The sequence below is a fragment of the Oncorhynchus clarkii genome, unplaced genomic scaffold (assembly GCF_045791955.1).
Source record: "Oncorhynchus clarkii lewisi isolate Uvic-CL-2024 unplaced genomic scaffold, UVic_Ocla_1.0 unplaced_contig_5609_pilon_pilon, whole genome shotgun sequence".
NCBI classification, from domain to species: Eukaryota; Metazoa; Chordata; class Actinopteri; order Salmoniformes; family Salmonidae; genus Oncorhynchus; species Oncorhynchus clarkii.
The window spans coordinates 2,592-26,451 of NW_027259643.1; the positions used below are offsets into that span (position 1 = coordinate 2,592).

At 41.9% G+C, this 23,860-nt stretch overlaps 1 protein-coding gene across 1 annotated transcript; it reads right to left on the reverse strand.

Moving 5' to 3' along the window:
- Nucleotides 1-12,722: 12,722 nt before the first annotated feature.
- Nucleotides 12,723-14,913, reverse strand: LOC139400588 (GTPase IMAP family member 9-like). The gene is made up of 2 exons (XM_071145357.1): nucleotides 14,804-14,913; nucleotides 12,723-13,973 (listed from the first exon to the last, which is right to left on the reverse strand). Exons 1-2 carry the CDS (start codon nucleotides 14,826-14,828, stop codon nucleotides 12,883-12,885), a joined length of 1,116 nt encoding a protein of 371 aa, XP_071001458.1. The 5' UTR covers nucleotides 14,829-14,913; the 3' UTR covers nucleotides 12,723-12,882.
- Nucleotides 14,914-23,860: the final 8,947 nt, after the last annotated feature.

Below are 23,860 nucleotides of genomic sequence, written 5' to 3' on the forward strand. Positions count from 1 at the left end.
GGTTAATTGTCAGATTCAACAGAAGATCTCTTTGTTTCTTGGGACCGAGAACTAGCATCTCTGTTTTGTTGGAGTTTAAAAATAGAACATTTGCCGCCATCCACTTCCCTAAGTTTGAAACACAGGCTTCCAGGGAGGGCAATTTTGGGGCTTCACCATGTTTCATCGAAATATACAGCTGTGTGTCGTCCACATAGTATTGAAAGATAACATTGATTCCGATTGACATCACCAAGAGGTAACATAGTGAAGACAATAGTGGTGCTAAAACGGAGCCTTGAGGAACACACCGAAATTTACTGTTGATTTGTCAGAGGACAAACCATCTACAAAGACAAACTGATATCTTTTTGACAGATACGATCTAAACCAGGCCAGAACTTGTCCTTGTAGACCAATTTGGGTTTCCAATCTCTCCAAAAGAATGTGGTGATCGATGGTATCAAAAGCAGCACTAACGTCTAGGATCCCAAGGACAGAGGCAGAGCCTCGGTCTAACGCCTTTAAAAGGTAATTTACCACCTTCGCAGTCTCAGTGCTATGATAGGGTCTAAAACCACACTGAAGTGTTTCGTATACATTGTTTGTTTTCAGGAAGGCAGTGAGTTGCTGTACAACAGGTTTTTCAAAACTTTTTAAGAGGAATGGGAGATTCGATATAGGCCAATAGTTTTTTATATTTTCTGGGTTAAGGTTTGGCTTTATTACTGCCACTTTTAGTGAGTTTGGTACACATCTGGTGGATAGAGAGACATTTATTATGTTCAACATAGGCGGGCCAAGCACAGGAAGCAGCTCATTCAGTAGTTTAGTTGGAATAGGGTCCAGTATGCAGCTTGAAGGTTTAGAGGTCATGATTATTTTCATCAATGTGTCAAGAGATATAGTTTTACAAAACTTTAGTCTCCCTTGATCCTAGGTCTTGGCAGTGAGGAATACACAGATTTAAAGAGGAGTCCATAATTAGCTTTTTTGCTTGTCCATAATTTGCTCAAGACCCAGAGTCTCGAGCTTAATGACGAGTTTGGAGGGTACTATGGTGTTAAATCCTTGTTCATGCTACAAATGATCCCTCACTGGTCTGGGTGGTGCTGGAGATTTGCATTTCATTCAACCAGGTGCTTCTTCTTCCCTCAAACCCCTCTTCCTATAACCCTCTATGATACAGGTATCCTCTCAGTGTGTCTGCGCTTTATCAGCTTGTGTCATTTTGAAACATCATGAAAAGCAATTCTCCTTATTTATTGTACAAATAATAACTCTCAAAGTTCTGTGTGAGAGAGAGTGAGAAGTGAGAGATGGTGAGAGAGTGAAAGAGTGTGAAAGAGTATGTGTGTGACTGAATGACTATAGTTTGTCCCCTAATGTCTGTTTTGTAATGTTAATGGTTCGCTGGTTATTTTCCTGTACCCGTGTGTGAGATATTAGAGAACTGAGTGTAATAATTGAATATAAAGTGAGTGAGGTGTATATAGTCTTTACAATATATATTTTTTAAACACTGTTGATGATAATCGCTGCACTCTTGATTACATAGGGCTGCTGGTTCCTTGTCTGACTGTCTGAAATGGCACCCTATTTCACAGATTTTTACCTAAGCTCCATGGGCCCTTATCAAAAGTACTGCACTATATAGGGAATATGATGCCATTTTGCCTGGGGTCCCCAGAGCGGTATATCATTTTTTCTCCCTCTGCTGGCCTGGAGGATCCAGACAGACCAGGCCACTGTGGCTCACATGGCTGTGTCTCAATACTCTTAAATGGCTTCCTTTCCTTATATTCCTTAATTCTAGAAGAAGCTATACATGACCTGACCAGGAAAGCTCCAGGCCTTAGTTAAAGACCTGGAAGTTTTCCTAGTAAGGTCACATTGTGGGGAAAAGGTCCTTTCCATATTTATATTATATTAAATCTCATCACGGACAACTTGCACGTTTGATCTAATTAGCTTCTTTTAAACTACTTACTACTTTTTTAGCTACTTTGCTACTACTTAGCATGTTAGCTAAATCTTCCCCTAACCCTAACCTTAACCCTTTAACCTAACTCCTAAACTTAACCCCAGGGGCGTAGCCAGTGGGGTGTCCAGGTTTGCACTGGAAACCGCTGCCATCTGATTGGCCACACCGGGTGCCACCCCAAAATATAATGTTCTACATGCAGTTTGATGCTGATTGACATCTCATTTCACCTCTTGTTGAAAGAAGCATTTATTTTGACGTCCAACTGTTTTAAGGTTTAGCATCGGGTTTAGGTTTCCTGAACAACTTTTACGAAAGATGAGTCGCTGTGTAATTTTAACGTTAGATCTTTGGCTCCCAGACAGTTTGCACAGGGCGGGGTCGAGACCCAGGGTCTCGAGCTTGATGACGAGCTTGGAGGGTACTATGGTGTTGAATGCCGAGCTGTAGTCAATGAACAGCATTCTCACATAGGTATTCCTCTTGTCCAGATGGGTTAGGGCGGTGTGCAGTGTGGTTGAGATTGCATCATCTGTGGACCTATTTGGGCGGTAAGCAAATTGGAGTGGGTCTAGGGTGTCAGGTAGGGTGGAGGTGATATGGTCCTTGACTAGTCTCTCAAAGCACTTCATGATGACGGAAGTGAGTGCTACGGGGCGGTAGTCGTTTAGCTCAGTTACCTTAGCTTTCTTGGGAACAGGAACAATGGTGGCCCTCTTGAAGCATGTGGGAACAGCAGACTGGTATAGGGATTGATTGAATATGTCCGTAAACACACCGGCCAGCTGGTCTGCGCATGCTCTGAGGGCGCGGCTGGGGATGCCGTCTGGGCCTGCAGCCTTGCGAGGGTTAACACGTTTAAATGTCTTACTCACCTCGGCTGCAGTGAAGGAGAGACCGCATGTTTTCGTTGCAGGCCGTGTCAGTGGCACTGTATTGTTTACCAGACACCTTGCCCTGATTAAAAGCAGTGGTTCGCGCTTTCAGTTTCACGCGAATGCTGCCATCAATCCACGGTTTCTGGTTAGGGAATGTTTTAATCGTTGCTATGGGAACGACATCTTCAACGCACGTTCTAATGAACTCACACACCGAATCAGCGTATTCGTCAATGTTGTGACCAAAGTGATGGTGAGAGCTTCAAAAAAGCTATGTTTTATCAGGTGCTTGACAGTCTTGACAGAGGCGTTTTTCAAAGAAGAATTGTGAGATAATGCAAGGGGTCCAGTCTCTCAACCCAAAGAGAACAGCATTTTTGAATGAGGAGCTTCTGTTTGACTTTGCTCAGACCTTTGAGTCAGATTTAGAGGACCTCAAACATGAGGTTCATCAAACCAGGGGGCTTCTCGATAGGAGAGAAAAAAGTGAAAGAGACAGACCATCTACTCTCCTTTACTTTGTTGTGCTTCTAGAACCTTCTAAAGAGGTCTTCCATGAGCTATTTCGACTTTGCAAGATTTCTGTTGTTACACCAGTCAGCAGTGCTTCTTGCGAGAGAAGCTTCTCAGCTCTAAAACTGATTAAAACCCACCTCAGGATAACCGTGGTTGATGACAGGTTAAGTCACCTCGGAATTCTCAGTGTTGAGTCAAGGAGGGAAATGTATTTATAAAGCCCTTCTTACATCAGCTGATATCTCAAAGTGCTGTACAGAAACCCAGCCTAAAACCCCAAACAGCAAGCAATGCAGGTGTAGAAGCAAATGCAATTTGAAAATCACATCAAACACATCATCACAACAGTGTAGTTATTTTAACACTCACCTCACCGTGATTGGTAAATTTGAAGAACCAACGGGTTGAAACTGAGTGGAAAAGATGATCGTTGTGGATGTTGTTTCAAAGCCGAACACAACTAAATGGACAGCATTTTCTAAGGCGATGATTTATTCAAACAAACACTCGAACACATATTAGAGCGTATGCATATGCGTACTTTAGACCTGTAGAGCCCAACTTAATTAAAATAATGATTGTGCTGTTATACAATACATATTATGCATGACATAAACATAAAAAAACTGATTCAAGATGTCTTTGGTAGATAATTGGTTTAGCATGTACATAAAATAAAAAATAGTAGCAATTACATTTAAGTGTATACTTTTTAGTGTGCATACTGAATGGACTGGTTAACTTATGCTAAGCTACAAACTTTTTATCCATGAGTCTTGGAGATAACGTATAGACCTGGGCGATGCTTTTGGTTCATTGATTGTGCAAGGCGCCTTACAGAGTTATCCATCAATACATTTGCATTTGATATTGAATTGCCTAATAATTGGGCTAGCTTAATATTTCTATAATGAATTGTCTGATAAATAACCTTTAACTATATTTTAATAATTAATTGGCTGAGACATTACTTTTAACTACAGAATATCTCACCACCATGCGTTTCTATCTCCTCCTCTCTTCTTCATTATTTTCTCAAACACAGTGAGGGGTTGGCAACAGCTTAATGAAATATATTTGTTGTGAAAACATGTTACAAACAATGTTTTTTATTTTTTATTTCACCTTTATTTAACCAGGTAGGCTAGTTGAGAACAAGTTCTCATTTGCAACTGCGACCTGGCCAAGATAAAGCGTAGCAATTCGACACATACAACAACACAGAGTTACACATGGAATAAACAAAACATACAGTCAATAATACAGTAGAACAAAAGAAAACAAAAAGTCTATATACAGTGAGTGCAAATGAGGTAAGTTAAGGAAATAAATAGGCTGTGGTGGCGAAGTAATTACAATATTGCAATTAAACACTGGAATGGTAGATCGGCAGAAGATGAATGTGCAGGTTGAGATACTGGGGTGCAAAGGAGCAAAATAAATAAATAAATAAATACCAGTATGGGGATGAGGTAGGTAGATAGATGGGCTGTTAACAGATGGGCTATGTACATGTGCAGTGATCTGTGAGCTGCTCTGACAGCTGGTGCTTAAAGCTAGTGAGGGAGATGTGAGTCTCCAGCTTCAGAAATTTTTGAAATTAGTTCCAGTCATGGGCAGCAGAGAACTGGAAGGAAAGACGACCAAAGGAGGAATCGGCTTTGGGGGTGACCAGTGAGATATACCTGCTGGAGCGCGTGCTACGAGTGGGTGCTGCTATGGTGACCAGTGAGCTGAGATAAGGAGGGGCTTTACCTAGCAGAGACTTGTAGATAACCTGTAGCCAGTGGGTTTGGCGACGAGTATGAAGCGGGGGCCAACCAACGAGAGCGTACAGGTCACAATGGTGGGTAGTGTATGGGGCTTTGGTGACAAAACGGATGGCACTGTGATAGACTGCATCCAATTTGCTGAGTAGAGTGTTGGAGGCTATTTTATAGATGACATCACCGAAGTTGAGGATCGGTAGGATGGTCAGTTTTACGAGGGTATGTTTGGCAGCATGAGTGAAGGATGCTTTGTTGCGATATAGGACGCCGATTCTAGATTTAATTTTGGATTGGAGATGCTTAATGTGAGTCTGGAAGGAGAGTTTACAGTCTAAAATCACCAGTAGCAAGAGCAACATCATTGATGTATATAGAAAAGAGAGTCGGCCCAAGAATTGAACCCTGTGGCACACCCATAGAGACTGTCAGAGGTCTGGAAACAGGCCCTCCAATTTGACACACAGAACTCTATCAAAGAAGTATTTGGTAAACCAGGCGAGGCAATCATTTGAGAATCCAAGGCTGTCGAGTCTGCCAATAAGAATGTTGTGATTGACAGAGTTGAAAGCCTTGGCCAGGTCGATGGATACGGCTGCACAGTAATGTCTCTTATCAATGGCGGTTATGATGTCATTTAGAACCTTGAGCGTGGCTGAGGAGCACCCATAACCAGCTCTGAAACCAGATTGCATAGCGGAGAAGGTATTGTGGTATTCGAAATGGTCAGTAATCTGTTTGTTAAAACCTCTTGAAACTAGGGGGCACTATTTTTATTTTTGGAAAAATAACGTTCCCAAAGTAAACGGCCTATTTTTCAGGATCAGATGCTAGAATATGCATATAATTGACAGATTAGGATAGAAAAGACTCTAAAGTTTCCAAAACTGTAAAAATATTGTCTGTGAGTATAACAGAACTGATATAGCAGGCGAAAGCCTGAGAAAAATCCAATCAGACAGTGACTCTTATTTAGAAACCTCTGCGTTCCTATGTGTCCCTATTGAGCAGTGAAAGGGATATCAACCAGATTCCTTTTTCTATGGCTTCCCTAATGTGTTTAGTATCACAAGACATAGTTTCAGGCTTTTATTTTGAAAAATGAGCGTGAACGACAACATTGCGTCAGTGGTCAGCTGGTGGCTCTTGAGGATTGATTTGTGCATAATAGACAAATGCGGCAATTGTTTCTCTCGCTCCTACTAAGAAGCCAACTGTCCCGGTTGATATATTATCGAATAGATATTTGAAAAACACCTTGAGGATTGATTATAAAAAAACGTTTGCCATGTTTCTGTCAATATTATAGATCTAATTTGGAATATTTTTCACCGTTGTTGTGACCTCAATTTCCGGTCGATTTCTCAGCCAAACGTGAAGAACAAACGGAGGTATTTCGGCTCCAAAAACAATCTTTATGGAACAAAAGGAACATTTGCTGTCTAACTGGGAGTCTCGTGAGTGAAAACATCCGAAGCTCATCAAAGGTAAACGATTTAATTTGATTGCTTTTCTGATGTTCGTGACCAAGTTACCTGGTGCTAGCTGGACATTATGCTATGCTATGCTATCGATAAACTTACACAAATGCTTGTCTTGCTTTGGCTGTAAAGCATAATATCAAAATCTGAGATGACAGGGTGATTAACAAAAGGCTAAACTGTGTTTCAATATATTTCACTTGTGATTTCATGAATCTGAATATTTTCTAGTAAGATTTTTTTGTCCGTTGCGTTATGCTAATTAGTGTCAGTTGATGACAATTCTCCCGATTCCGGGATGGGTAGTTCTAAGAGGTCGTTTGTTAACTTGGCTTTCGAAGACCTTAGAAAAACAGGGTAGGATTGATATAGGTCTGTAGCAGTTTGGGTCTAGAGTGTCACCCCCTTTGAAGAGGGGATGACCACGGCAGCTTTCCAATCTTTGGGAATCTCAGACGATACGAAAGAGAGGTTGAACAGGCTAGTAATAGGGGTTGCAACAATTTCGGCAGATAATTTTAGAAAGAGAGGGTCCAGATTGTCTAATCCGGCTGATTTGTAGGCGTCCAGATTTTGCAGCTCTTTCAGAACATCAGCTATCTGGATTTGGGTAAAGGAGAAATGGTGGGGGTTTTCGCGGGTTGATGTGGAGGGTGCCGGGCAGTTGACCGGGGTAGGGGTAGCCATGTGGAAGGCATGGCCAGCCGTAGAGAAATGCTTATTCAAATTCTCAATTATAGTGGATTTATCGGTGGTGACAGTGTTTCCTAGCCTCAGAGCAGTGGGCAGCTGGGAGGTGGTGCTCTTATTCTCCATGGACTTTACAGTGTCCCATAACTTTTTTGAGTTAGTACTACAGGATGCAAATTTCTGTTTGAAAAATCTTGCTTTAGCTTTTCTAACTGCCTGTGTATATTTGTTCTTAACTTCCCTGAAAAGTTGCATATCACCGGGGCTATTCGATGCTAATGCAAAACGCCACAGGATGTTTTTGTGCTGGTCAAGGGCAGACAGGTCTGGAGTGAACCAAGGACTATATCTATTCCTAGTTCTACATTTTTTGAGAGGGGCATGCTTATTTAAGATGGTGAGGAAGGCACTTTTAAAGAATAGCCAGGCATCATCTACTGACGGGATGAGGTCAATGTCATTCCAGGATACCCCGGACAGGTGTATTTGGAGGGCGAGTTAGTTAGGATGACATCTACAGTGGGGCAAAAAAGTATTTAGTCAGCCACCAATTGTGCAAGTTCTCCCACTTAAAAAGATGAGAGGACTGTAATTTTCATCACAGGAACACTTCAACTATGACAGACAAAATGCGATTTTTTTCTCCAGAAAATCACATTGTAGGATTTTTAATGAATTTATTTGCAAATTATGGTGGAAAATAAGTATTTGGTCAATAACAAAAGTTTATCTCAATACTTTGTTATATACCCTTTGTTGGCAATGACAGAGGTCAAACGTGTTCTGTAAGTCTTCACAAGGTTTTCACACACTGTTGCTGGTATTTTGGCCCAATACTCCATGCAGATCTCCTCTAGAGCAGTGATGTCTTGGGGCTGTTGCTGGGCAACACGGACTTTCAACTCCCTCCAAAGATTTTCTATGGGGTTGAGATCTGGAGACTGGGTAGGCCACTTCAGGACCTTGAAATGTCTGAGACCAGCCATCCAGACAGCTGATGAAACTGAGGAGTATTTCTGTCTGTATTAAAGCCCTTTCGTGGGGAAACTCATTCTGATTGGCTGGGCCCCTGCCCAGTCATACGAAATCCATAGATTGGGGCCTAATTATTATTTAACCTTTATTTAACGAGGCAGATCAGTTAAGAACACATTCTTGTTTACAATGATGGTTTACCGTGGAACACTGCCTTGTTAAGGGCAGAAAGACAGATTTTTACCTTGTAAAATGTAGCACTGTTCACAGGCTCTGATGCTTTGATTAACATCCTGATGAGAAACCACAGTCAAATCCAAAGAAGAAGTGATGATGTTTAGTGTAATTATTCGACTATCTTCATAATTTTGCATACTCTGTCTTATTACCTGTTCTACTTTGTCTAAAAGCTCTCTGACCTGATTGGTATCGCACTTAACATCATTGTTGAACACTTGGAAACTGCCTTCCCATTTCTGAACAAAATTCTTCAGGTTTTGGTCTTCTCTAAAAAAACAGCTCTACGGAAGTGTCTCCATAACTAAAAAGCACTATGGTATATTCACTGACAGAGGGACTTAACATCTTCTCCAGTGTCTCCATCACTCTCTTCTCTTGCTCTGTGAAGCGGCCCAGCTGAATGACCGGTAGGAAGGCATGGGGACCTGGTGTTAGAGAGAGACAAAGACCTCTCAATCTAATCTCTGACTTCCTCTTCAGAGAGGTCACTGTTGAGCAGACCTGGAGTGTCCACAACCATCACTGTCCTCCCACACAGCCCCGTCTCTCTCTCTGCTCTCACTCTTCAGGGTCAGTGACTTGGGACTGATTCTGGAATCAAACAGCTTTTGGCCCATGATGGTGTTTCATGCTGCACTCTTCTCCAATCCACTCAGACCAACCAAAACCAGTCTCAGGTCATTGCTGATTTCAGCTTCTGAAAGCAACAGTAAGTAGACGAGAGAAGAGATTTGTATGTCCTTAGTGATGAGCAAAATGGAATACTGCTGCTCAGAGACGTACATGAGTAGGATCACAGATGAATAATAAAACAAATATGGGCATTATTCCTATCTCAATAACTCATGTATAGATCAGTAAAAAAAACAATAATTATGAATTGAAAGATCAATGCATCTGTCAACTTGCACTATACTACATTACATTGTGTTCATTTTCATTAATTAGGTCATTTCAAAATGCATTTATGTGCTTGTATTAATCAATATGCTTTAGTATATGTAATTCCCAAACATTCTAAGAATTTATGAAAAAGTGAAAATTACCTTATCCAATTGCTTACTTGTCAGAAAATGTAAAAATTAAAATGTCATTCTTCCTGGGGGTCTATATAAACAGATTTTAATACGATTTCATGTTGCTAAAATGCTCTCCAGCAGCCTGACACCTGCGCCTCTCCCCCCTTAGGGGGAAATTCTTTCTCCACGTGCCAACCCTAAACTGCCAGTCCCTCCCCTGCACCCCGAGCTAGGGCGAACCCTCGCCCTCCTCCGGTACCCCGACCACGACCTGCAGAAAGTGGAGGAAGAAGAGGTGGTGGAGGAGGAAGGACAAAGGAAGGACGGTGGAGGATGAAAGGAGGACGGAGAAGGGAGGGATGGTGGAGGATGAAAGGAGGAAGGAGAAGGAGGGATGGTGGAGGATGAAAGGAGGAAGGAGAAGGGAGGGATGGTGGAGGATGAAAGGAGAAGGGAGGGATGGTGGAGGATGAAAGGAGGAAGGAGAAGGGAGGGATGGTGGAGGATGAAAGGAGGAAGGAGAAGGGAGGGATGGTGGAGGATAAAAGGAGAAGGGAGGGATGGTGGAGGATGAAAGGAGGAAGGAGAAGGGAGGGATGGTGGAGGATGGAAGTAGAAGGGAGGGATGGTGGAGGAGGATGAAAGGAGGAAGGAGAAGGGAGGGATGGTGGAGGGATGGTGGAGGATGAAAGGAGGAAGGAGAAGGGAGGGATGGTGGAGGATGAAAGAAGGAAGGAGAAGGGAGGGATGGTGGAGGATGAAAGGAGGAAGGAGAGGGATGGTGGAGGGGAGGGATGGTGGAGGATGAAAGGAGGAAGGAGAAGGGAGGGATGGTGGAGGATGAAAGGAGAAGGGAGGGATGGTGGAGGATGGAAGGAGAAGCGAGGGATGGTGGAGGATGAAAGGAGGAAAGAGAAGGGAGGGATGGTGGAGGATGAAAGGAAGAAGGAGAAGGGAGGGATGGCGGAGGACGTGTCAGATGATTCAGGGCTGCCTCTGGACCTGGACATGGTGTCTCTGGATCCTCTGGAAGAGGAAGAGGAGGAAGATTTTTCTCTGGGGGAGCCTATGGACTGAAGCATGTCTCCTGACACACTAGAGGGCGCTGTCCCTACACCAGGGAGACATCTACTACACCCAGCCCCGTCCTCTTCCTCCCTGTTTCTGCAACCTAACGGCTAGTTCTATCCAGTCTCCAACTCCCCCACTCCCTCCCTCCTGTCCCCCGTCTGGACAACAACAACGGTGGTCGTCGGACGTCCGATTGGCTGGAAGGCTAGCAGCTTCCGCACTGCAATCCCGGACCCCTCTGCTGGCCCTGCCCCTGAGCAAAATGAGTTAATTTCCTGTCCGGGCTGCTGTCTTATTGGTTTGCGCTTTCCTTCTGTGTGCCTGAAGGAGGCGAATGGTCTCGCTCCTCTGTCCGCGCCTTGCGTGTCTTGGCTGCCCCTACCGGAGGGACAGACTTAAGTAGGGCTCCCCCTAGTGGGCTGACTGACTGACTGACAACAAAGTGTGTGTGTGTGTGTGTGTGTGTGTGTGTGTGTGTGTGTGTGTGTGTGTGTGTGTGTTTGTGTGTGTGTGAATTCATTATTTTCTTCTACTTATTCATTTGAGTTCTTATATATTGGTTGTTGACCTGGCTTCATTTGATAATGTCAGTGTGTCCCTGGTTTGTTCACTCACTTTCTACACTCTGAATCTTTCTATTTGATTCCTATTAATGATTTTTCACTGGTCTGGGTGGTGCTTGAGATTTGTATTGAATTCAAACAGGTGCTTCTTCTTGCCTCAAACCTCAGTGTTCTTCCCATAACCCACTATGATCCAGGTATCCTCAGCATGTTTTAACAGCCTGTGTAACTTTGAAACAGCATGAAAAGCAATTCTCCTTATTGTACAGATTATTCCACCCAAGTGTGTGTGTGTGTGTGTGTGTGTGTGTGTGTGTGTGTGTGTGTGTGTGTGTGTGTGTGTGTGTGTGCGCCTGCACGTGTGTGTGTGTGTCTGCGCCTGCACGTGTGTGTGTGTGTGTGCGCCTGCACGTGTGTGTGTGTGTGTGTGTGTGTGTGTGTGTGTGTGTGTGCCTGCACGTGTGTGTGTGCTTGCACGTGTGTGTGTGTGTGTGCCTGCACGTGTGTCAGAGGGAGAGATAGTATGTGTGTCAGAGGGAGAGATAGTATGTGTGTGACTGAATGACGAAGGTTTGTCCCCTGATGTCTGTATTGAAATGTTAAATGTTCGCTGGTCATTTCCCCGTACCTGTGTGTGAGAGATTAGAGAACTGAGTGTAATAATTGTATATAAAGTGATGAGGTGTACATCATCTTTACTCTGTTTTACACTATTGATGATAATCTTTGCACTTTTGATTTCATAGGCCTGCTGGTTCTTTGTCTGTTTGGGATGAAATGGCACCCTATTCCATATATAGCGTACTACTTTGAACAAAGCCCCATGTGTTCTGGTCAAAAGTAGTGCATTATATATGGAATAGGATGCCAATTTGTCAGTTGGTCCCAGAGTTTAGGATTTTATTTTCTCCCTCTGCTGGCCTGGAGGATCCAGACAGACTAGGCCGCCATGGCTCACATGTCTGTGTCTCAATAACCGTCAATGGCTTCCATTCCTCGTAACCTTTACTTCTAGGAGAAGCTATACAGGACCTGACCAGGGAAAACTCCAGGCCTTAGTTATAGACCTGGAGGTTTTCCCAGTCAGGTCACTGGTCAAGAAAAGAGAGTCTCATTATTACTTCACTGTTTAAACAGCATGATTTACAGTCTGGACAACTGTGTGCATCCATATAAATAATTCCACTGTTCTGTCCCATATTGATGATGTCATATTGACAATGGTATGAACACCAACCCATTTGTTCAAGGAATGACCAAGTCATGGAGTGTTATGCACAACATGAATACGTTTTTTTATTTTTTGTTGTTGATTAAAACATATTTGATTTATAATGCCAATGCATGAAAGCTACCCTAAAATCACATACGTAGCTAATTACCAGCTTTAATAAACTGTCATGATGATTATTTGTGTTATTTTAAGAAAATATCCTCACTGAATATCAATGAAACAATAGATTACATTCAATGTTGTCTAGTATTTGTCTTAAATTGTCATTACATAATGTTTACTATTGACATAAATGGAAACAAATCACAGACACAGCAGAGCCAGGATAAATGTCATAAATCTTTATGTAAGCTATAGAATATACATCTATAGAAGTCAATGCTATAGTTACAGGCTATAACAGTAGAATGGCAACAGTGTACACTGTATATGAATGCATTCAATGTGACTAAGCTCGGGACTCTTGAACAGCATTGTTTCAGATTTTCATTGTGTACTGCACCTATCTTTTACTGCTGTTTTCCACACTTCAGCAGCTTTTTTAATAAAACTATATAGAAAGCCATTTCTTCCTTCAGCTCTCTCTCTTGCCTCCCTTTCATATTTTTCCCTCAACTCCTTTATTTCTTTATCTTTAGCCTCGTTTTCCAGTTTCAGTTTCTCCAGTTCCTCCTCCCTGAGTCTCTGCTCTTCCTTCTCTCTCTGGATTCTCTTCTTCTCCTCTTTAATAGCTTTCTCCTGAGCCTCTTGTGTATCTTGCTTCAGTTCATTCTGTCTGCGTTTCTGCTCTTCGTTCTCTCTCAGGATCCTCTCATTCTTCTCTTTAAGCTCTTTTTCCCGAGCCTCTTGGATCATTTTTTCTTTCTTCAGTTTCTCCTCCTCTCTGCGTATCTTCTCTTCATTCTCTCTCAGGATCCTGTTCTTCTCCTCTTCAATCGCTCTCTCAGCCTCCTGGAACATATCAGTGGTGTAGTGGCTTCCTCCATTCATCTTCACCATCGTGTTGATCTTCTCAAGCAGCTCAGTGACCTGGGAGCGATTCTTATCTTTCTTGTTGAAGACATGATATCTCCCATTGCATTGGGAAATAACACTATCCAGATGTGGATTTTCAAGCAGGAACTGTTCAATTGTTACATCATCATCATCATCATCACCATGAAGAAAGTCTCCATGTGTGAAGAGAACCATGGTGTATTTGGATGCTTCATCCCCAAATAATGTCTTAATCATCTCCACAGTTTTCTGCCCCTCTTCAGTGAATCTTCCCAGCTGGATCACAATCAGGAACACATGGGGACCAGGTGCAGAGAAAGAGATGCATTCAGCAATCTTTTTCAGTGACTCTTCATTGGACAATGAAGTATCAAACAAACCTGGGGTGTCAATAACAGCTACACTTTGCTCACCCACCTTCCCTCTTCTCTTGTGACAGTTTTTTGTCTGAGAAATAGAGGAGATTTTTGATGGGAAAGCTTTTTCCCCTAGAATGATGTTTCCTGCAACACTTTTCCCAGCTCCTGTCTTCCCGACCAGAACAATGCGGATCTCCCCATTTTGTGTATGCAGTTGGATTCCTGTTGGATAACAAGAACACTTGTTAACTTTTTTAAGAGGTCTAGACTTCATGTACTGCTTGTTAGCACATTTTGAGTAATGGCAAAAACAATTTGTTTCTTCATGGTCTGCACAAAACAATCTGTGAGCATTGCCTCTACAGATGCAGGATCTTAATTTTAGCCTGTTTGCTACAGCAGGAAAATAATCCTGCAGCAGTAGGAAATGTGAATTATTATATGGATTAGGGAAAATCAAGTCTGGACTTTCAAAGTGGACATTAGAAACTTTAGAGTACTTAAAATGCAAATCCACTACAATTTTGCATTTGCTGCTGTGCAGGAAAACCTTCAGCAACAAAATATTTATCAAATTAAGATCCTACATCTGTATGTGCTAAACTGTTTTTATGCCATTATAATTTTTTGCTAAATTGACTCCCATCAAATACCAAGCAATCTCTTGGTTTCAATATATAAACAAAGGCCACCGTACAAACATAAATGTATAATCCATGTGTTCCTTTTTTAGAATCATTACAGCAAGTGAGAAAGAGAAGGAAAGATAGAGAAGGTAGTGCTCTAAAACAGTCATAGACAATAAGCGCATACAAGAATAAAAACAAAATTAATTACTCCACTGACTTGTACATTATAATGTAACTAATAATGTTAACATTTTGTGTCAACTTGACAAAAAAATAAAAGGGGAGTAATATAAAATAATGCTCCCCACTGCTATGCATCATTATATTTCTAGAGCACATGAAGATCAAAGGAAAAAGCACATCAAAAAAGGAATCAATACTATTGGCTTGAGTTCCCATCTTTATAACCTAAAGGCTACTCACCAGACTGAGAAACTTTGCTGTTCATGTTTGCAGTGAAGATCTGTCAGTCTCAAGCACTGTGTGAGAGTAGTAACAGAAGTAGTTTCTATGCTTCTATAAGGATACTAAAGATATACAGTGTGAGAGTGGGTCTGCTCACTTGTTTTATATAGGATCTGTCAGGTGCCCACCCCCTGACACACCCACAGGCTTTCTCTTAGCTTTCATACATTTACTGAAATCCTTTCCCACTAGTTATGGCTGTAATACAATACAAATGTTTTGACTGGTCTAATATTGAACTATTCAGTCAAGTCAAATCGTAATGCACTAGTAATCGGCAGTATGTTTGGACTACTATGTGTTGACTACTAATTGAGGCCGAATATATTCAACATGTTTGAACATTTTCGGGATGCCGTATGTGCCCGTAGAGTGCCCGGGAGCCTATGGGAGCCATCATCCGCAAATCGGTTATGTGCTTACACTTTACGAGACTGTGGCATTATGTTTTACTCTGGGTTTGATCTAAAGATTTGGGAAAATGCTCCTGGAGCTGATCAGGAGCCTGTAGATCGTCCTAAAAACTTGTAGTGTCTACCCGGCTTTATTTTCACATATTGTTGCTCAACAGGTCACACCTCAAGTGACCTCATTTGCATTAGCCTATAGGTTGGGTATTGAAGCCCCACTTGTAAATAATAATAGTTCGAATGACAATACTAATAATAACACCTTTATTTGTAAAGCAATTTGCATGTACTTCAAAATGCAAAGCACAAAGCAAAAAATAACAACATAGAAGATTAGTAGGCTTAACTACAGTGGGGCAAAAAAAGTATTTAGTCAGCCACCAATTGTGCAAGTTTTCCCACTTAAAAAGATGAGAGAGGCCTGTAATTTTCATCATAGGTACACTTCAACTATGGCAGACAAAATGAGAAGAAAAATCCAGAAAATCACATTGTAGGATTTTTAATTAATTTATTTGCAAATTATGGTGGAAAATAAGTATTTGGTCACCTACAAACAAGCAAGATTTCTGGCTCTCACAGACCTGTAACTTGTTCTTTAAGAGGCTCCTCTGTCCTCCACAACGTTACCTATATTAATGGTACCTGTTTGAACTTGCTATCAGTATAAAAGACACCTGTCCACAACCTCAAACAGTCACACTCCAAACTCCACTGTGGCCAAGACCAAAGAGCTGTCAAAGGACACCAGAAACAAAATTGTAGACCTGCACCTGGCTGGGAAGACTGAATCTGCAATAAGTAAGCAGCCTGGTTTGAAGAAAAAAACTGTGGGAGCAATTATTAGGAGACACACAAGACCACTGATAATCTCCCTTGATCTGGGGCTCCACGCAAGATCTCACCCCGTGGGGTCAAAATGATCACAAGAACGGTGAGCAAAAATACCAGAACCACACGGGGGGACCTAGTGAATGACCTGCAGAGAGCTGGGACCAAAGTAACAAAGCTTACCATCAGTAACACACTATGCCGCCAGGGACTCAAATCCTGCAGTGCCAGACGTGTTCCCCTGCTTAAGCCAGTACATGTCCAGGCCCATCTGAAGTTTGCTAGAGAGCATTTGGATGATCCAGAAGAAGATTGGGAGAATGTTATATGGTCAGATGAAACCAAAATAGAACATTTTGGTAAAAACTCAACTCGTTGTGTTTGGAGGACAAAGAATGCTGAGTTGCATCCAAAGAACACCATACCTACTGTGAAGCATGGGGGTGGAAACATCATGCGTTTGGGCTGTTTTTCTGCAAAGGGACCAGAAAGACTGATCCGTGTAAAGGAAAGAATGACTAGGTCCATGTATCGTGAGATTTTGAGTGAAAACCTCCTTCCATCAGCAAGGGCATTGATGCCGCAATAATCATTAATGGCACACAACAAAATGACTACTGAGAGATACATCTGGGTCTAAGTAGATTCACTGTTTAGTGTTTGACATGATCATTTCGCTTAAGACTTGTACAGGATCAGTGGAGGAAATAGTATCCAATTGTAAAAGTAAAGATTCCTTAATAGAAAATGACTCCAGTAAAAGTGAAAGCCACCCAGTAAAATCCTACTTGAGTAAAAGTCTAAAAGTGCTCCAACATTCTAACATCATTTGCAAACGAAACATGTGTTTAATCCGCCAGATCAGAGGCAGTAATGATGACCAGGAATGTTCTCTATTTAGTGAGTCCTCCAGATCAGAGGCAGTAGGAATGTTCTCTATTTAGTGACCAGGAATGTGATGACCAGGAATGTTCTGTATTTAGTGAGTCCTCCAGATCAGAGGCAGTAGGGTTGACCAGGAATGTTCTGTATTTAGTGAGTCCTCCAGATCAGAGGCAGTAGGGTGACCAGGAATCTCTATTTAGTGAGTCCTCCAGATCAGAGGCAGTAGGGTTGACCAGGAATGTTCTGTATTTAGTGAGTCCTCCAGATCAGAGGCAGTAGGGTTGACCAGGAATGTTCTCTTGATAAGTGTGTAAATTAGACCATTTTCCTGTCCTGCTAAGCATTCAAAGAGTACTTTTGGGTGTCAGGGAAAATGGATGGAGAAAAAAGTATAGATTTTCTTTAGGAATGTAGTAAAGTAAAAAATGTAAAGTAGTGAAAAATATACATAGTAAAGTAAAGTACAGATACCCCAAACAACGACTTAAGTAGTACTTTCAAGGATTTTTACTTAAGTACTTTACACCACTGTACAGGATCCAATGTAGGTCACATTGTAATATTACAACGCTAAGTCTCACAGGGTTAAAATATATTTAGGCCCTTTTCCAGGCTGATAGGGAAGGCAAGGCCACATTTCACTCTCTTATTCTCTATCAGTCAGGGTTGGGGTCAATTCCATGTCCATTCCAGTCAATTCTGGAAGTACACATCCAATTCCAATTCTCTTCAATGCTTTTCAATTGGGAAAATGTGGAATTGGAATTTGGTTGACTTTCTGAATGGACTGGAATTGAATGGAAGTGACCACAACCATGCTATCAGTTCTTCAAAACCTCAAGAAAGACTCCATGAAACCATGAAAGTAGTGTACCTAACCTGAGATCTGGTGATTGGAGAGTGTTTGAATATAAACCCTGATGTAAGTGTTATGATACACAGAAAGTGTTTTAAAACAGAATATAAATACTTTGAAACAACCAAAGTGGTTCTTGAATCTGAGTATTGGTGTTTTTAAGAGTGATAGAGCAATAGAACAAAACATTTTTTTTGCAGACTGTGTCTCTCAAATGGTTTAAAAATGCAAATGTATATAGCTTAAATATTGATTGATGATAAGGTCATATGGAGAATATTTTTGCAGAATGTTTTCAATGTTTTATTTAGACATATTAGAAAGAGGAGGAGACAGAGAAGGAGTTAATGAAGAAAGCGGGAATTGAACCCTCGTCTTCTGGGGCAGAAATATGGTACTTTCCATTGGAATTTTACAACTCAACCACACAGACACACTGTAAAAAGAATTCTGTAGTGAATTTGACCAACAAAAAAATATATGCTTACATAGCCGCGGGAAGTAGGGTGCAGCATCCCATGAAAAAAAATCGGAATATTTATTTTTTCTCTCCGCAAAAGTAGTGCACTGGGCCTTTAATAGTGGCGTATTAGCGGACAGATAAGATGTCTGTAGTGTAGGCAAAAAAAAAAAATCAGCACACCCCTTGAAAATAATAAAAGAGAAAAATGCAGCACCCACATCACCTAACTACTTCGTGGGGATATGTACACTTAATACAAATGAATGCAAGTTGTTTCAATGATTTGTTCATTTAATATTACCCCAAAAATGTAAGGAGAAATCCAACTTTGTTTATGAGGACAACCAAAGATAGTGAAAATGTAGTGATTGAACTCATTGAAAGTCCGGTCACTGCTATTCTTTTAATCTCGTTCAGTTCTATCTGGGATCCTAAGGATGTCCCGGCTCTAAACCCTAACCATAACCCCTACCTCACCCTGATCTAAACTATAACCATAACCTAACCCTCATGTGCCATGAGGTGTAGGTCAAATGGATCATGATGAGCAGATATCAAAACCGTCAGGTAAAATGACTTTCCATAATGAGACGACTCATTCCCACATCTTTGAATTTTAATGGTAGAGTCAAAATCAGCGTCATACAATGCTTGCTGTAAAACCTGTAGTCACTGTTGGGTTGAGCTCTATGCTCAACAATGCCAATATGGGTTAATGCCAAAATGGGTTAAACTGGTAAATGATCAGATACATAAACCAATGTTAAACATTAAAATACTCTAGAAGAAAATACTCTAATTCTGCATTAGACAGGATTTGAAACATCATAATAGTGTTTAGAAGCCATAGAGAGATGAAAGAACATCAAAAGAGAAGATACAGTTGAAGTGGGAAGTTTACATACACTTTGGTTGGAGTCATTAAAACTTGGTTTTTCAACCACTCATATTTTCCTTGTTAAGAAACTATAGTTTTGGCAAGTCGGTTAGGACATCTACTTTGCGCATGACACAAGTAATTTTCAACAATTGTTTACAGACAGATTATTTAACTTAATTCACTGTATTACAATTCCAATGGGTCAGAAATTTACATACACTAAATTGACTGTGCCTTTAACTTCTTATGGCTGCAGGGGCACTATTGAGTAGCTTGGATGAAAGGTGGCCAGAGGTGCCCAGAGTAAACGGCCTGCTCCTCAGTCTCATTTGCTAATATATGCATATTATTATTAGTATTGGATAGAAAACACTCTGAAGTTTCTGAAACTGTTTGAATGATGTCTGTGAGTATAATAGAACTCATATGGCAGGCAAAAACCTGAGAAGGAATCCAAACAGGAAGTGAGAAATCTGAGGCTGGTATATTTTCAAACCCTTCCCTTTTGAAATCCCTGTTAGATATGAATGAAGATTTACTTCCTAGGGCTTCCACTAGATGTCAACCATCTATAGAAATTTGAATGAGGCTTCTGCTGTGATGTGGGGCTGAATAAGAATGGAATGCATCAGACTACTGGCAGAGAGCCAGTTCCAAGTCACGCGCAAAGCACATGATATCTTCCTGCATTCCGTTCCTACTCTAGACACAAAGGAATTCTCCGGTTGGAACTTTACTGAAGCTATATGTTAAAAACATCCTAATGATTGATTCTGTAGTTAGTTTGAAATGTTTCTTCGACATGTAATATAACTTTTTGAAGTTTTTGTCCGAAGAAACTGTCGACCAGCTCCAGCGTTTGGATAGGTGTACCAAACGTGCTAACAAAAGTAGCTAATTGGACATAAATAATGGACATTATCGAACAAATCAAGCATTTATTGTGGACCTGGAATTCCTGGGAGACTTTCTGATGAAGATCATCAAAGGTAAGGGAATATTTAGCATGTAATTTATGGTTATAGTTGACTCCAACATGGCAGCTATGCGACTATTTTTCTGAGCGCCGTCTCAGATTATTTCATGGTTTTCTTTTTCCATAAAGTTTTTTTTAAATCTGACACAGCGGTTGCATTGAGGAGAGGTATATCTATAATTCCATGTGTATAACTTGTATTATTCTACATTTATGATGAGTATCTCTGTTGAATCGATGTGGCTATACAAAATCACTGGATGTTTCTGGAACTAGTGAATGTAACGCGCCAATGTAAACTCAGATGTTTTGATATAAATACGAACTTTATCAAACACAACATACATGTATTGTGTAACATGAAGTCCTATGAGTGTCATCTGATGAAGATTATCAAAGGTTAGTGAATAATTTTATCTCTATTTGTGCTTTTTTTCTCTCTCTCTTTGGCTGGAAAAATTGGCTGTGTATTTCTCTGAGTTGTTGGTGACCTAACATAATCATTTACGGTGGTTTCCCCGTAAATCCTATTTGAAATCGGACACTGTGGTGGGATTAACAACAAGACTACCTTGAAAACGATATAAAATACATGTATTATTGAGGAATTTGAATTATGACATTTCTGTTCTTTTGAATTTGGCGCCTTGTACTTTCACTGGTTGTTGTCATATCGATCCCGTTAACGGGATTGCAGCTTGGATAATTCCAGAAAAGGATGTCATGGCTTTAGAAGCTTCTGATAGGCTAATTGACATAATTTGAGTCAGACCCAGCTTCTTAGAAAAGAAAGCGCAGGGACGGAGCTTCGGTGGCGTGCCCGAGCGCTGAGACAGCACGGCTCCAACCCCAGCCTCGGACGCATCCACCTCCACTATGAATGCTAACGAAGGGTCCGGATGCGCCAACATGGGAGCTTCAGTGAACAGCGCCTTCAACTGGTTGAAGGCTCCATCAGCCTCTGCCGACCACCGCAGACGCACCGGCCCCCCCTTCAGCAGTGAGGTAATGGGCGCCGCTACTTGGCCAAAACCCTGGATAAACCTCCGGTAGTAATTGGCAAACCCTAAAAACCGCTGCACCTCCTTTACCGTGGTCGGAGTCGGCCAATTACGCACGGCGTTAACGCGGTCACACTCCATCACCACCCCCGAGCTGTAAATGTGTTAACCCAGGAAGGAAACGGCTGGTTTGGAGAACACACATTTCTCAGCCTTGACGTATAGGTCATGCTCCAGCAGTCGCCCAAGTACCTTGCGCACCAGGGAGACATGCGCGGCGCGTGTGGCAGAATAAATCAAGATGTCATCAATATAGACTATCACACCCTTCCCGTGCAAGTCCCTGAGAATCTCATCTACAAAGGATTGGAAGACGGCTGGAGCATTTTTCAACCCATACGGCATGACGAGGTACTCATAGTGGCCTGATGTGGTACTAAACGCTGTTTTCCATTCGTCTCCTCCCCGAATACGCACCAGATTATACGCGCTCCTGAGGTCCAGTTTTGTACAAAAACGTGCTCCGTGGAATGATTCCACCGCTGTAGAGATGAGAGGTAGCGAATAACTAAATCCCACTGTGACAGAATTTAGACCTCGATAATCAATGCACAGATGCAGACCTCCCTCCTTTTTCTTCACAAAAAAGTAACTTGAAGAGACGGGTGACATGAGGGCTGAATGTACCCCTGTCTCAGAGATTCCGTGACATATGTCTCCATAGCCAACGTCTCCTCCTGTGACAGTGGGTACACGTGACTCCGGGGAAGTGCAGCGTTCTCCTGGAGGTTTATCACGCAATCCCACCGTCGATGGGGTGGTAATTTGGTCACTTTCTTCTTACTAAAAGCAATAGCCAAATCGGCATATTCTGGGGGAATGCGCACAGTGGAAACCTGGTCTGGACTCTCCACCGTCGTGGCACCGATGGAAACTCCTATACACCTACCCAAACACTCGTCTGACCACCCCTGAAGAGCCCCCTGTTTCCAGGAAATGAGGGGATTGTGAATAGCCAGCCAGGGAACCACCAACACCACTGGAAACCCAGGTGAATCGATAAGGTAGAAACTGATCTTCTCCCTACAAAGGAACACTAACTCAAAACAGGTGTACCCAATTAAACCCAATAAACAGAAACAAAAGGAAAGGGAATCAATGGCAGCTAATAGGCCGGCGACGACGACCGCCGAGCGCAGCCCGAACAGGAAGAGGCCCCATCTTCGGCGGGATTCGTGACAGCCACCTGGAACACAACAATGGTTTCAGTACCACACCCTCCTCATAACCACCATGAAACTAAGACTTTAACTTAATCTAAACATGTATCTTTCATTTGCAATCTATGAAAAATCACAGCACAGTTGAAAAATATACGCAAATAGAAATCAAAGCTGGATGATGTTCAGAGACAGAAGGGAGGGTTGAGAGGAGCTGAAGGGTGGGACTAAAAATAACAAGATTGTCAAATATATGTATATAGTATGTATAAGCTGAAACCTAAGTGTTGTAAGTAGAAGCCTAAGTGTTGTTGTCCATTAAATTACTCCAATTAGGGGAGGGGTGGAAGGGTCAGGGGAAAATATCAAAGACAAAATATAATATATATGGGGGATTTGTAATCTAGCAGACAATTACATTGATGGAAGCCACAATCTACCTGCAATATTAGAGCTCATCTACCAGAAACAAGAAAGAAAAAACACACCCTGTTACAAGCAGGAAAAAAGTTATGGACCAACCAGAAATGTGGTCATGTCAACCCTGGATGATGCATGTGTGACCTTTTCACCTGTTTGGCACATTGGAACATTCCAATCTTTTTGGACATGAACAGGCAGAACAGGTTTAATAAGCAAAGCATAGTTGTATTGTTTTCAGGAAGGTGTTCCCATGGTGAAAGGAGGGACAGGAGGCAGACTACGGGCAAATATTCACTGCTCTCTGTCAGAGATATTTGGCCTTAAAGTAGAGAAGAGGTAGACTGTCTATTACAAATTAAATACTACAATGTGTGACTTAATAAATCATTACTGACAAATGAAACAACCAAATCAGGAAGGTTTAACCATGGCAGGGACAGGTGGGATGATGAGTGACAGGAGGGGGGACAGGAGGAGTGATAGGAGGGACAGGAAGGGTGATAGGAGGGACAGGAGGGGTGATAGGACGATTGATAGGAGGGACAGGAAGGGTGATAGAAGGGACAGGAGGGGTGATAGGAGAGACAGTATTGGTGATAGGAGGGACAGGAGAGGAGATAGGATGTACATGAGGGGTGATATGAGGGAGAGGAGGGGAGATAGGGGAGCCAGAAGGGGTGATAGAGAGACAAGTGGGGTCATAGAGACACAAGAGGGGTGATAGGAGAGACAGGAGGGATTTGTGAGACAATAACAAGGATGGGAGAGATGAGAGGAGGGGAAAGTGAGGAAGGTGATGCACTTCTTAAAATGTTTCTGGTTCATCCACAACTTGTTTCCTGTTTGTATCAGGATGCGTTTAAAGGAATGATCTCTCCAAGTACAAGTCACAGGATTTTTTGTTGTTGTTGAGGATTTGTAATGCAAGTTGAGATGTCCTTGGATGAATGTCAACAAGATGCATGACCGATGTTGTTAAAAGACCCACATATACCTAAATAAACATTGGGTGTATGACTTTTGGTTCCGAACTTTTGTGAAACATCACAGCACAGTTGATAAATACAGTG

Excerpts from the sequence above, each read along its gene's own strand:
- LOC139400588 (XM_071145357.1), bottom strand. The coding sequence starts at position 14,828 with ATGAACAGCAAAGTTTCTCAGTCTG. Across the intron at positions 13,974-14,803 it reads CAGCAAAGTTTCTCAGTCTG|GAATCCAACTGCATACACAA; the intron begins GTGAGTAGCCTT and ends GTTATCCAACAG.